The 14,374-nt window shown below is 45.9% G+C and overlaps 1 protein-coding gene across 6 annotated transcripts in view; it reads left to right on the top strand.

The window, feature by feature from the left end:
- Nucleotides 1–14,374, top strand: part of AIRIM (AFG2 interacting ribosome maturation factor) — a 222,309-nt gene that overhangs the window by 175,839 nt on the left and 32,096 nt on the right. For all 6 annotated transcript variants that reach the window (XM_085647911.1, XM_085647910.1, XM_085647915.1 and 3 more), the window contains one exon: nucleotides 11,087–11,266. In XM_085647911.1, the coding sequence (XP_085504037.1) occupies nucleotides 11,087–11,266 (180 nt within the window). The remainder of the gene's footprint in view (nucleotides 1–11,086; nucleotides 11,267–14,374) is intronic.

Raw genomic sequence — 14,374 nt, 5'->3', positions numbered from 1 at the left:
AAGAAGTAGGTGCTGTTTTCTAAAGTATAGCTAGCTATAGTTTTAGTTTTGCCAATAGTTGCCAAAAGTTTCTCTCAGTTCTAGTCTGCTCCATACCTTAGAATGTGTGAGGTTGGGATCTCTTTCCGGGACTCGATATCTAACACCCCGCAAGGGGAGTCAGAAACACTGGAGCTGGTTTCTCTGCGAGGAGGATGATAGCGTCTGGTCAGTGCATCAGGCGGGAACTCGATCTCCTTCCGACCTTGCCGTAGCGAACCGCAAGTAGGCAGTCGAACTGGACCGTACCAGAACCGTGGTTTTCCAGAGGAAGTGCAGGTATATTTATACCTTGAAGGTGTTTAGGAATGCCTGAATTGACGTAAAAGTCGGGCATCAGAACTTCATGAATGAACCCCTAAGGAATAGATGTTCCTGCATAATAAATGAGTTCTTGGAGAAATCAATATCCAAGCAAGGAAAATTCCTAAAGGCTTAAGAGTCTGGTTTTCCAAGAACTCGTTGTGACGTGGATTGACGGATGTAGGAGACCATGCCTGTATTTGGTTAACATGGACAATGCTTAAATAAGGGCTGGATTTTCTATGCCTAAATAAGGGAAATATGAATTGTACCTATATAAGGGCATAAATCGGGAAACCTATATACTGAATCTAAATCTACACACAGCATGTTCTTGGTTACTTGTTGCTCCAGTACTGGGCTATACGATTTAGTGGTGACATATTACTTGGCAGGGTGGCATAACAACCACATCCCATAGAGTTCTTGCAGGAGCTTAGAGTAGAAGGTATTAGTGAAGCACATATATTACTATAGCAGATGGCAATCTTTGTAAATAAATCTATGTGGATAGTGTTAGCCATATAATTACGTTCTAAAATATGCTAAAAGAAAATAGCTTGCGGCCCTCTTGGCTTATATACTAGGAAGTATTTAGTACAGGTAATTATTAAGGCACAACATAGCATGTCATGAAGATATGTCATAGTGAGTTATTCACTGAGGAAAGAAATCCCTACTCGGGAGGAGTGGTCTGGAAAAACCTTTTGGTCATTACTGATTCATATTTGGTGGCCTTCGTCTACAGTGACACAGTGGGAGAAACCTATGAGTTCAAATCATACCCAGAGCAGTTGCTAATGGTTTAGACTATTTTCAAGTGTTCCGCTCATCACCTTTTGTAGTCTGTTTGATGTAACACCCTACGTGACCATGGGTATATCCAGAACGTGGGTCCCTTGTACACTGTTGCACCCCCATGTGTGTGGGGTGTGTCCCCCGGGCACTGGCTTGCGTTTTCCCGAAGGGTTTCAAAAGTTATTCAAAAAATAAACCGAAGTACTTCAAGTTCTTTTCCACCAGAGTTCAATTTTATTGTTATATCACAACACTATTTTTTCATAATCAAACGTTTGAACTGCATTTCCCAGAATACATTGTAAGCGGTTGACACTATTAATATGTCCAATGCATTTCGGCTGGCATGGCCTTCATCCAGGGACGATTTGTGAACCTGAATGATTGCAGTTTTCATCCAGAGTCGTGGTGTGTGACACGTTTGGTGGTGGTTGATGATCCCCAACCTATGCATGTAGCCTACATAGAAAAAATGGCCCGGCTGGGGCGCTCTCCACTGCGCCTTACCAATCACAACGCTGCCATTGCAGCATTGTGATTGGCTTAAGGCCGGGGAAGGAGGCTGCCTGCTGGCTGTTTCCAATCCTGTAGGATCACTGGGATCCGATTCCGGCTGCACCATTACACCAGCCAGGTGGCCAGGAGCGGAGCGGAGGCGGCGCGGTAAGTAACTTTTAATTTTTATATTACATTCTGTGGTGCCTAGGTGCAGTCCAGATTTAACAATTTACGGTGGGTGTTACAGCGCCTCTGCTTTTTTTTTTTTTCTTCTATCCTGATATGGAATGCCTGTGAACTCCTTACCCTCCTTCCGCCCACAGCATTTTAAGCTCACCCTATCCATTCCTGGGTCATCATCATTGTGGAAATAATACGTTATTCCACCCGCATCCCCCCCCAACCCCTCTCCTCCCTCCAGCATACCGGACGCAGCTGCGCTCAGATAAACTAATAAAAGAGGATATTCTTCTCTGGCCTCATTGCAATCCTTTCGGGAATATGTCCCCCAAAAAATCCTACCCGGAAATAATAGAAAGACATGGGTGAAGCTGCGGGAACACGTACTTACATACCGGGTCTCCCACGGGATCGACCTCTCCTCCAAAATCAATGGCATTCTGACTACTCCATCACTGCCATAAACAATCATAGCGTTCTTCGATCTCACTGCGTGTGCTCATTAAACTCCATTACCGGTATTGTAGATTACCTTGGAGCAAACCGCAAATCCAAAAACTGTGGCTCTACGTTCCAGCAGATTATTTGAAATTGTCCTCGGGGTGGGATTTGCCCCTGCTCTCCCGTTGCATGCTTAAAGCACCCCTGTTGCGTATGAACGCAGTAACACTTGTATAATTACATGCACTAAAATAGCGCCTTGCTGCATGTGGCTCTAAATCTCCTCCGTGTTCACTACATCAAATCTATGATCGTGACCATGACAAGTTATTTTCGTTTTTTAAAATTTGTATTAAGTATTACAATACAGTAATAACAAATATTTCCAGCATGTAAGATATTACACAATAAGTGTTACATAGCGCAGCACATTGCATCATATAGCGTATAATCCAAATTGTATAACCATGGAGTGGAGATGATCACGAGTACATTCTATACATCAGTTGTTAACAAATCAGGGTGCCCGTTCAGATAGACAGTGAGCGGTTCCCAAAAATTAGAAGGCTTCGAAGCGGTAGGTAGTTCTTCTGCATATATTAAAAAGTTATCTCTACAGTATACAGAGTCCATTATCCATTGTGTCAGAGCAGGTGCTTTTTTTACTGTCCCAATGTATTTCCACTCTGCGTTTCGCCAGGAGTAGTGCTATGGCAGCAAATTTTTTCTTCACAGATTTTAATGGCAACATGTGACTCAACAGGCATAACTGCGGTGTGCAAGTTAGTGTACAGTTCAGAATCTTTCCCATTAGATCTACCACCTGTGTCCAGTATGTTTGTACCTGTGCACATCCCCAGGCAAGATGAGCGAAATCAGCTTGGTCCTGTCCGCATCGTTTACAATTTGCATTATCTTGTAAACCATATGTGTACAATTTTAATGGGGTATGGTAGGCCTGATGTAGGTATTTGTAATGGAGAAGATGTAAATAGGGAGTAAGTAAATCCGTTAGTGCACAACATGCTTGCCAGTCTGCTTCACTAAGTGGTGTGTCTAGCAGTGTGTTCCATTTTTCATGGGCCTTTACCGTACCGGCGCCAATGTCCGTCTGTATAGTCCTATAAAGTTTAGCTACCATGAGGTGATTATTTGGGCTGGTTATGAGTAATTGCAGTGAGTCAAGTGTAGGAGGTTCAGTGGGGTACGAGGGGTACAATTTCTTCATTGCTTCCCGTAGCCTATGGTAGGTGAATTTAAATAACATGGATTGGTTACTGACATATGTCAGATCTGCAGGGGTGATGAATAACCCATTAACATAGAGATCTCCCATCAGGGTGATGCCCACCTGTTCTAGTAGCTCCATGCTACCTCTGTCTGGAGTGACCGTTAATGAGGGGTGTTGCGCTAGGCGCATGTTTGGGGCATAGAGTGGAAGTTTGTTTGCCATTTGGCCAAGTCGTAGCCATGCGTTAGACGTGGTGCAGATTGTGTTGTTTTCTTGCTTGGCTAGGTGAGGTCGTCTATGTGTCAGAACATTGGCTAAGTTGACAGGGTTAGTGTCACCATCTTCCACTGCTATTTACGGCATATATCTAGTTGCTTGATACCAAAATTGTGCCTGGGCACATAACTAGTATAAAAATAGATCAGGAACCGCAAACCCACCTGAAGCGTATGGTAAAGTTAGTTTGTGTAAGCATATCCTCGCTTGTTTACCTGCCCATATTAATTTTGTAAGAAGTACTCGTAACCTGTTGAATATTGGGGTAAAGGGGGTTATTGGTATGTTTGTAAATAGATATAGTAGTTTGGGTAGGATTACCATTTTTATCAGGGTTATTCGGTCTGCTAATGAGAGGGGGAGCGGGATCCACCTACTTATTTGTGTTTCAATTTTATCAATAGTAGTACTGTAATTTGTTCTTAGTATGATTTCTTGATCGCGGTGAATCCAGATGCCCAAGTACTTAATGGGGTCTGTCTGCCAGACTAGTGGGAATTCCAGCTGGTGTGGATGGGTAGCTTCAGTCAGTGGTAATAAGGCAGATTTATCCCAATTTATCTGCAGGCCGGAAATGTCTACCAAATTTGATGTATTCTCTAAGGATAGGGGGCAAATTTGTGTCCGGGTTTCAGACATAAAGCACCATATCGTCTGCGTACATTGAGATGCCAAAAGGACGAAGATGGAATCTCAACGCAGTGCGTGCGTATCATTGTATTTTACAGGCCAATGGTTCTATCGCAATGGAGAATAATAGAGGTGATAACGGGCAGCCCTGTCTCGTGCCTCTCTGTATATTAATTACTTCCGAGATGTGACCGTTCACCTTAATACGCGCAGTTGGTTTGGTGTATGGCAACTTGATCCAATTCAATAGCATTGGTAGCAAACCAATCTGTTGTAAAATTGTAAATAGATATGCCCATTCAATAGAATCAAAAGCTTTCGCTGCATCCAGGAGGACAGCCGCCGCTTGCATCTCTCGATTTAGTTGGTGCAGGAGCGCAAATATAGTGCGTAAATTATGTGATGTCAATCGATTTGGAATAAAACCAGATTGATCCGGCAGGACCATGACCTGCAATAAGGGCTGTAGTCTAGGGGCAATAATCCTAGCCAGTATCTTAGTGTCAGTATTTATTAGGGAAAGTGGTCTGTATGATTCCCCACGATCTGGTGGTTTGTCTGGCTTTAATAAAGCCACTATCAGCGCTTCCCATAGTGTCGTGGGAGACTCTGATTATTATAGGCTTCGTCATACATTACCACAATATGGGGGCTGAGCAGTTCGAAAAGGTTTTATAAAATTCCCCTGTAAAGCCGTCTGGCCCTGGGGTTTTGCCATTAGGTAGGGACTTTATGGCAGTCTGCACCTCCTCTAGCGTAATGGGTTGCGGCAAAAGTTCACGTTGGCTGTTTGTGCGCCAGACAAGTGCTATGTCCTCTAAGTAATTGAGAATTTATTGCGTATTTGCTGTGTCTCGTGCGGCATATAACCTGCCTTATGTTTCTACGAAAGTGCCCAGCATTTTCAATACAGTGTATTGTTTGTGTTCTACACGTATCTTTTGTGTCAGATGGCGACCAGGCCTGCCCCCTCACCCATTCTACGGGCTGTACCGGCAGTTTTACCGATACAAATACCTCTCGAGGTCACCTTAAAGGCTTCCCAGATAGTGCCGGCTCTGTCTACTGAATTTTTGTTTAGGGCAAAGAAGTCTTCTGTGGCGCTATATATGGTCTCTTTGTAGATAGGGTCTAGCAGGGATGCGGCGTTGACGCGCCATATGAACGGAGGAGGGGTATATGTCAGGACACTAAGAGTCAAAACAACTGGCTTGTGGTCCGACGATGTTTTCGGTAAGTGCTGTATGTCTTGCGTCCATGTGGAGGCTGGTTTGGTGAGCAACCAATAGTCGAGCCAGGCCCAGCTATTATGTGCGGTGGAGGAGTGGGTGCTTTCTAGCGTCTGTGGATTTTGCATGCGCCAGGTGTCTTGCATGTACAAATTCTGACATCCCCCTTTAGTATGGTAGAGACAGCACGGTGATGCTGTTCAGTGGGGGTTTACGATCTATCACAGGTGTCGTTTAGTGCAACATTTAAGTTCCTCCCCCCCCCCATTCCCCCCCCCCCCGCCCTCCATATCAGTTCCATATGCGGGAGATTTCGCAGTGAGTTCCATAAGTTAGCAAAGCAGACAGGGTCATCGACATTTGGACCATAAGTGTTGACGATTCCCACTCTTGATCAGCGCAGAATGCCTGTAAATATGACATATCGACCATTGTCATCTATGAGCGTTTGTTCCGGTATAAAGTGTGTCCCTTTGCGTATTAACTTTATTACACCTCTGGCATATGAGGAAGCAACCACTAACTCCGCCCATCTTTTCCCCAGTGCGTCAGCCTGTTTTTTTGATCAGATACGTTTCTTGCAGCAGAGCAATATTTATGTGATGCCTGTCTAGATATGCAAATACCGGTCTAATCTTACGGGGGTTGTTCAGACCTCGTACATTCCACGTGATTAATCTCAGTGGTGCGGGATTATCGGCCCTGTGCATCAGCAGGGTAGTCTCGTGCATAGATGTGTTGCATAATGGTACCCTGGTTGCCCTCATAGGCCACTGCCACCACGGCTGCAGAGTGAAGTATAGTGCGCATCTGTACAAGTGTGCTGTATGGTGATAACATTTTAGTTGGCTGGTAAATCATAACATAAAACCCAACTATCCCCCCACCCGCTTAAGCATCTCAATTATGCCAAAGACATTTCCCAAACTTCAGTTCAAGCAACAACAGAATTTCGGTGGGGTTTTTCCCAGTAGGGGGCAACTAGGCGCTCGGTGTTCCATCCGCATGCAGATGGCGCTGGAGCGACAAAAATGAATAATTGGTTTTATGTTTAAAGAAAGATATTCTGCACTAGCAATGTACCTGACATCTGGTATCTGGTATAAAGATCCAGAGACAATGTTCAAATTACAAGTATAACAGTACTGTAAAGAGACATATTTGTTCAGTGCCCATAACATTTCGATAGTCCAAGCAATGTGGAGGATACATCTATAGTCTTTGTGAATAGCGTGGTATCTTACCCCATTACAATGACCAATCTGGGCATCAATCGTAGATGTTCATCAGAGAAGCAAAGCGTTCTCAAAGAGCCACGGTTGTGCAACGTTACACTGAATCTGGTTGTGTGGCAGGTCTTGTATCACGTGCATTCTGTTATTTGAGATTCCTTGAGGAATTCCTGCACTGCTTGGGGTGTCGGCAAGATACGAGTTTTACCCGCGTGGGTTATGCGAAGTCTGGCCGGGTAGAGCATGGCATAGGGGATATTCAGGTCTCGTAGTTGTTTCTTCACCGGGCCGAACTCCTTGCGAGCCATCTGGACAGTTAATGTAAGATCTGGGTAGAAGGCCACTTCGCAGCCATTGTACATCAGTAAGTATTTCTCTCGCGCTAGTGCTGTGTCGCGGTCTCGATAGTTCAAGAATCGAGCTACTATCGGTCGCGGCAGGGGGCCGGTGGTGGTTTTGGCGCGAGAGATCGATGCGCCCTTTCTACGATGAGCATTGAAGAGAATTGCTCTGCCCCGAACATGTCCTTCAACATTTTTTCAGCGTAGTCTTCGAGTTTGCCAGTGTTTGTGCTTTCTGGCACACCTACGACACGCAGGATGTTGCGATGGGATCTAGATTCAAGATCCTCGTTATTCGCTTTTATGATCTCCAGTAGCTTTGCCATATCGTCGCATTTGGATGTGGTGGCGTGTGATTCATCGTCGACCGCCGATATCCTCTGTTCGGCCGCCTCCAGCCTCCTCCAACCGTTCGCCTTGCTTGTCAAGCCGAGCAGACACGTGGTCCATCCGTATCATGAGTGCGTCTATCTTACAATCGATGGCCTGTTGACTTTATGGCTTTGAGGGCCGCTTCCATCTTGGTCCCTGGGTCTGGGTCCGTCTCTGGATCCGCGTCCGCCATGGCGCCTGGCAATGGTTTGTCGAGGTTCAAATGGCAATTTAGCTTGCTGCTTGTCAGTTTTTCCCATTCTCAAGCATATACTGCGTACCTGCAAACACCGGCCCTTCAGATCAGCAGGCTCTGGAGTTCAGCGCTGCAGCCGAGACCGTGATAGATTGGTGCTGGGGAGAGCAGGGGCGAAGCAGATCACCCACACCGTCTTGATATTGAGGAGAGATCAGTGATCTCGTATGGGGCAGGAGGTGGGACACAGCTGCGTTGTCTTGCTAATCGACCATTATTTTTTCTTTTTCCGAGTGTCCTTAGTGTCTGTTTATTTCCAATGTAGCATAGTCCAGGATATAAACTAGCATGGCGTGTGGGCTCTGACACCCTGAAGTCGTGCTTTGTGTCACACATGAAGGTCCAGTCAAGGGACCCAGTAGGCCTCTGGCATAAGAGCAGAAGTTGCTGGTACAGTAGTTTTATATATTCGGCTCCCGCCTCCGCCTCTCCAATATAGCGCTATTCAGCGAGATTCCGCAGCCCTCCTTCTGACATTTTCGCTAGTTTCAGCCCCGCTTACTTTATCTGCATCTCCCTGGAGCTCCGTGTATGCACGGGCACCTTTCAGCCGCTTACCAGCAGATGAGCGAGGCTGCCGTCATGCAGCGCAGATCGGCATACATGCAGGTAGTTGTGATGTACACATGTAGGGAATGTGCACAGGGAGGGATCGCCACACTGGTCGTACCTCTGGGTCAGTGGGGCAGGGTTCGTCACAGTTGCGCATAGCGATTAGCTCTCATGCCGCCATCTGAGTCGCCGTCGAGCTCCGTTACATGCCGGTCTATCCCACAGCTCCGCAGGTCTGCTATGATCAGTCTCCCAGCACGATCAGTATTCCTCAACACGCCGGACTGAGGTTATCGTTTTTACATGCGCGGGGTGGGTTGCATAGTTGGCGTGGTTTGTCTCCGAGTCGGACCGGTGCTTGCCGCCATTTTCCCAGCCTGATTCACTGAGCAGCTACAAGTCGGGCGTTCTTGAGCAGGAGGCAGCGTTAGCTGGACATAATTACACTGATGTGTTCCGCATCATGTCCGATTTCCGATTCATCAGCTTGGGTGCTTTTTTGGTCGATATATCCGCCGATATTCAAGCAAACTGCCGCTCCGGCCGTCAGAGCAGTGCTAGTGCGTGGCCATTTTGCAGCGGGCTCTCTAGCGCCCCTATTTTCGGGATTTAATACTGCAGACAGGCCTAAAAACATGTACATGTGTTTGGTTGTGCCACTGCCACTCTGCCAGGCATTGAAGCAGTGTCCCTTTATCAAAAATGTTGTGTACGCTTTATTGTGTGCAGTCAATTGCCATTGTGTATTTTTGTGAAAATACGACCAAGATCTGCATTGTACTGCAGCATTTTTACACGCGGTGCCATGCCCTTAAAACAGGCCTAGGAGGGGCTTACGGGACAGAAACTTGTTGCACATTGAACTGGAGTAAAGGTTGGCAACCTCTAGGTGAAAAATGCTGTGTTGACCCTCTATTAAGTGGGGCTGCTGCTGGAGTTTGAGACATAAAAGTGTACATTTCTGTTTTGCCAGTATGTGTTTCATTGTACACCAAAGCCTTGGCTCCATCCAGCAGCTTGGCTGAGAGGGCATGTTTTATGAATTTATTGAAGTAAGGGCACTACAATGCATCTTAGGCTCCCTTCTATCAGCCATTGATCATGTGATATGTTTCTTTTCAAATGCTATGTTCTGTTATTCCGAGGCTCTCTTCTCTTTTTGTGGGACTTCATGCTGCACGTCATGGGTGTACGAAGATGGCCTTTTACTCAACTGCTGTCACTGCTGGTTATGTTTAAGTCTTTGGTGCTGGGTGTCTGTCTTGAAAGGGTTCTCGAGGAGAAAATATTAAATTTCTTGATAATATGCATTTAGTTTCAAACTGTGTGTTTGTGACGTTTTCTGCATTATAGCAGGTAAGGTGTGTGGTGCATCGGAGATGGCCCCATGTTTGCATTTATAATGAGAACAGACTATGTGCATTTATAATAAACGTTGAGTAGGTGCTGGGAGGACATGTGCTGCTTCCCTCAGTCGGGACATGTGTTCCCAGCTTGAGATCTGCGCTATAAACAAAGATTCCCCACCTACCCCCGGCCCTCATTTTTTTTTCGCCACACCACTTTCCAAGCCCACCTGCCGCCACTGAGCCTAACAATACCAACACAAATCTGGGGTCACTTGTGTTCCCTTCTAGAGGGGGCTTCGCATGCTAGTTCGCAATGGATTATTCCCATAAGGAGCAGGCGTAGTACTGATTTGCATAAGGTGGGCCTTTGTCTGGAGTTCCACAGTGTGTGAAAAACAACGGTTTGAAATGATACAGAGATCAATTGCCAATGGTTTAGATTTTGTTTGCCAGCCTTCCGTCCATTACCTTTTTGTATTTTAGGGCCATGTTAGCCAGTTAAGTGGCCATGTGGACCCTGAGGATAGGTATATCCTCATTCCCCAGCAAATTCACCAGGAACTGGTCCGTAGACCCACAAAAGTGATTTGTTTAAAAACATGTTTGTGAACACTTGACAAAGCAAGCCTCTAAGACATAAGCCATCATTTTAATTGATTTTGGTCATATATGATGATTACCAACTCTGTTTATTGCATCAATTTGGATTAATGACAAGAATGCAAACTTTAGGGAAGATATACAATTCCAAAACAAAAGAGATGTAATACAAAAACATAAATGAAAATAATTGTGTTAGAGACACGAAAGATATAAATTGGAGAACCTGTCAGGTTATCGTTATCGGTACCATAAAAGACTCATGGGAAAACTGAAATGGAAAGAAGCACAAATTTGGGGTCAGTTAAGGTGCATGAGATGCTAGTGACCCTAACAGCTAATTTAATTCTTAGTTCTTTTTTCCTCACTCATAAACATCCCTCAACATAAGACTGTTCAATTGTGTCTCTTTCTTTCTCTATCTCGCTCCGTAAGCAATCCAGCATTAGAAATAAGTCTACATGGTTTGTCACTTGAATTTAAAGCCCAGTAGCACACATAATAAAATCTTAATATATACAATTGTAGAGTAAATCAACACAGGAGGATTGTGCTTGCTAACCATATAGAATCACATTCTGAAAGATGCGGATGCTGCTTCATGCTCAACTTCCAATTAAGGATGAAATATTAGAACCAAATTGAGAGGAACAGGCAGCAAGTACTTAAAACTGCCAAGTGACATGTGTAGCCCTTGCATGCCTGTCTCTTTACTGAATATGCGTTTATTGACCCTTACCAATCTCTTTTATGACACAGGAATGACTTGCAGAAGGTGCGGGACTCGATCAGTCACCAGGTCTGTACAGTTTTTCAAGTGTATGAACAGCAAGCAGATGCTGTGGGTGTTCAAACCTGCCTAGAGGGCTCTGCAGTTCATCCCTCAATAGCTGACATGTTGGAGTGGATTCAAGATATTGAAAATCACTACAGATATGAGTATCCTTCAGGTGTTATGGACACATTCCAATGGGACAGACTGTTTCTCTGTTTCTTTGTGGGATAACCAAGAGTGCTTTATTCTGTAATAATCCTTTGAAGGTTTAGATTTCCACACAGAGGAGCATGCAAGTTCGAGTGGTCTGCTTTTCTGAAGACTAATTTTCCTGCAGATTCCTTGCCTTATCAATACACCTTTCCGACTTTAGACAGGACGTGGTTATTTTCCCAGCAATATCTCTCCTGCACAGCCACGAGGCTCCAGCCACGGATCAGTTTCTAGATGTGACATTACGTGGGTATATTAGACAACAATGGGCAGACTGACATAAGCTCCTGTTATCCGTATCTCATCAACGCAGTCAGGAGCTCCCTTTTGGTGTCTTATCAGTAGAATTCTCAGCTTTCTACAGTGACTAGGTCAAATGTCTCCTCAGAGAGCCTAAGGCTTCAAGTCTTGCAAACGACGCAGCAAGAAGATGTCCCATTCGGATCCTCACACTGGCAGTATGTGGGTTCAGGACATGAAGCTTTGCAGACACTGTTTCCAGAAAGGTATGAAAGACGTTGCCTCCTGGATAAGCAACAGCTGCCTAAAGCTCAACTAAAAAAAACTGTAGTCCTCGGATCCACCCCCTCAGCATGGGACAACACCTGGTGGCCCACCACTCTTGGCAAACCTTTCACACCCACAGCCCATGTGCGCAACCTCGGCATCGTACTCGACTCCTCCCTCACCATGCACCGACAGATCAACGCCGTATCCTCCACATGCTTTAACACCCTCCGCATCCTCGGCAAGACCTTCAAATGCCCCCTGAATCCAGAAGGATCATCACCCACACACTCCTAACCAGCAGACTGGTCTACGGGAACGCCCTCTACGCCAGAATAAACAAATCTGTACTCCTCAAACTCCTGACAATCCGGAACGCCGCAGCTAGACTTGTCCTCGGCATCCCATGACAACACCACAGCACCCAACAACTATGAGAACTCCACTGGCTCCCCGTCAGAAATAGAGTGACCTCCAAGCTCCTCACCCACGCCTACAAATCCCTCCACAACATCGGATCCTAATACCTCAACGAAAGAATCTCCTTCTACGCACCCAAGGGAAGCCTCCGATCCAACATTCTGGCCCTAGCTGAAATCCCACGCATCTGCAGAGCCAGAGTGGGGGGGGGGGGGCGAGCCTTCTCCTACATCGCAGCCAAAACCTGGAACCAACCCCCACTCAGCCTTCGACAAACCCCCACTCTGCAAGTTTTTCAGAAAGAGCCTCAAGACCTAGCTTTTCGGATGAGACGAAGCTGCGGGACCCCCCCCTCCGCCCCCCCCCACCCCCACCCCCCCCCCCCCCCCCCCTGCGCCTTGAGCCCTTCATGGGTGAGTAGTGCGCTTCACAAATCCCTGATTGATTGATTGAAGCTACAGGCTGCCACTTTTGTGCCTCCATGCACCGAGAGGTCAGTAGAATTTGCCTAATGCCATCAGGTAAATACCCACAGCTACTCCCTTTCCAAAGGTGTATCTCCCTCCCTGGAACGTTCTTCTAAACTATCCTTCCACAAGTGAGACCGAAAAAGCGCCATGGGAAGGAGAAATCCTTTTCTTCTTCAGGAAGAGGTCTCTTTCCAGGGCCCAGTCAAATTCACAAAGCTGTCTGCTGGCACCAAACTGTTCCTCAACATAGGGAGAACACTTGATGCCTTAGAAGTGGGAGCTAGAGTTTCATGGTTATGTGCTGACCCTGTACTTGTTGACGCCTTCAGGTTAGCGGTGCTCAACTGCCCTCTACCTCTCGGACACTCCCCAAAGGTTCTGTTTCTTCAAGTTTGGCAACTGCGAGGGCTTTGATCCAATGCATCCTGACACTTTCAGGGGCTTCGGGTCCAGCATCTAACGTGAAGTCAAAACTTACCATGGCACTATCCCACATACGTTTAGAGCCTGCATTGGCGATGCACTGGAAGTCTAAACTTATGCTGCCCATGAAGTTGGGTTCTGGCTCTAAGTCTCCATGCGTTTTGTCCTCCCACCTGTCATATACGAGACTAGGGCTTTATACATTGTCTTCAAAGCAGAACCCAGAGTCTGTTCCTACTGCCACTCCAGAAAGAGTGGCAGTAGGAACACACACAGTAAATGCCTCCTGTCGTTTGAGCTGCATGTGCATGCTTTATGGAAACTGGCAAAGCTCCCACCCAGAGTCCCTGAAAACGTCATTCTTAGACCTGGTGAGTGATGGACTGGAAGGATCTCAGCAGATTCTGAAATGTGGCTTTGAATCTCCAGACACAGTGGCACAGTCTGTGGATGCACTGTCAAGCTATGAAAGCGTGCTTGTATGTTTCCCCCTGGATTTGTGGAAGATGTGCAGGCTACACTTATGAAAAACCCTTTGACTGAGAACTTCTTTACATGGCACTGGTGCACAAACATGTCTGGTGAAAGATGACTATTGGCCATGATCTAGGCTTTACCATCAACCTTCAAAAGACTGACTTCACTCCCACACAAAGATTGACTGATATTGGAAAGTCCCACCCAATCGTGAAAAGACCATTTGTTTTAATTTTTGCTCCCCAGCACCGGGGAGTTTGGGTGTGTTCTCTCTATTTTCCATTCCTCCAATTCACCACCACCTTCTCCCTCTCTATAAGGCCAGGGGATCAGGGTACTCCCACGTTTGTTATTTTAATCTTAACTTCAGGACCATGTCTCGAAGTTCTGTAATAGCAGTGAAAACATTTCTTGCATGTTCCGGCCAGACAACCAGATCGCTCACATCCGTGGGACTGTGAGTCAATTTTAGGGGGAGCTCTTGCGACTAACCAGATCACTCCAGTTTTTGAATTTACGGTCCCGCAGGACTCCTTCGGGGTCAACTATCAATATACTTTTGCATTTTGAACATTAATTTCTCAAAAACTACTGAACAGATTTGTACCAAATCACAAAAAGCATGCTTTCTGGGTAAGGATCATCATTGTCTGTTTCCTATAGAAAATGCATGGGTAAAAAAAAATTTGGGACCCGCCTTTGACTTATCACCCTGAAACTTTCCAAGAAGGATCTGAGGTGTTTTTTGTTGTTGTTTTTTTG

Source organism: Triturus cristatus, chromosome 3_2 (assembly GCF_964204655.1).
Source record: "Triturus cristatus chromosome 3_2, aTriCri1.1, whole genome shotgun sequence".
Classification (NCBI taxonomy): Eukaryota; Metazoa; Chordata; class Amphibia; order Caudata; family Salamandridae; genus Triturus; species Triturus cristatus.
This window is presented reverse-complemented; position numbering and strand designations above follow the sequence as displayed.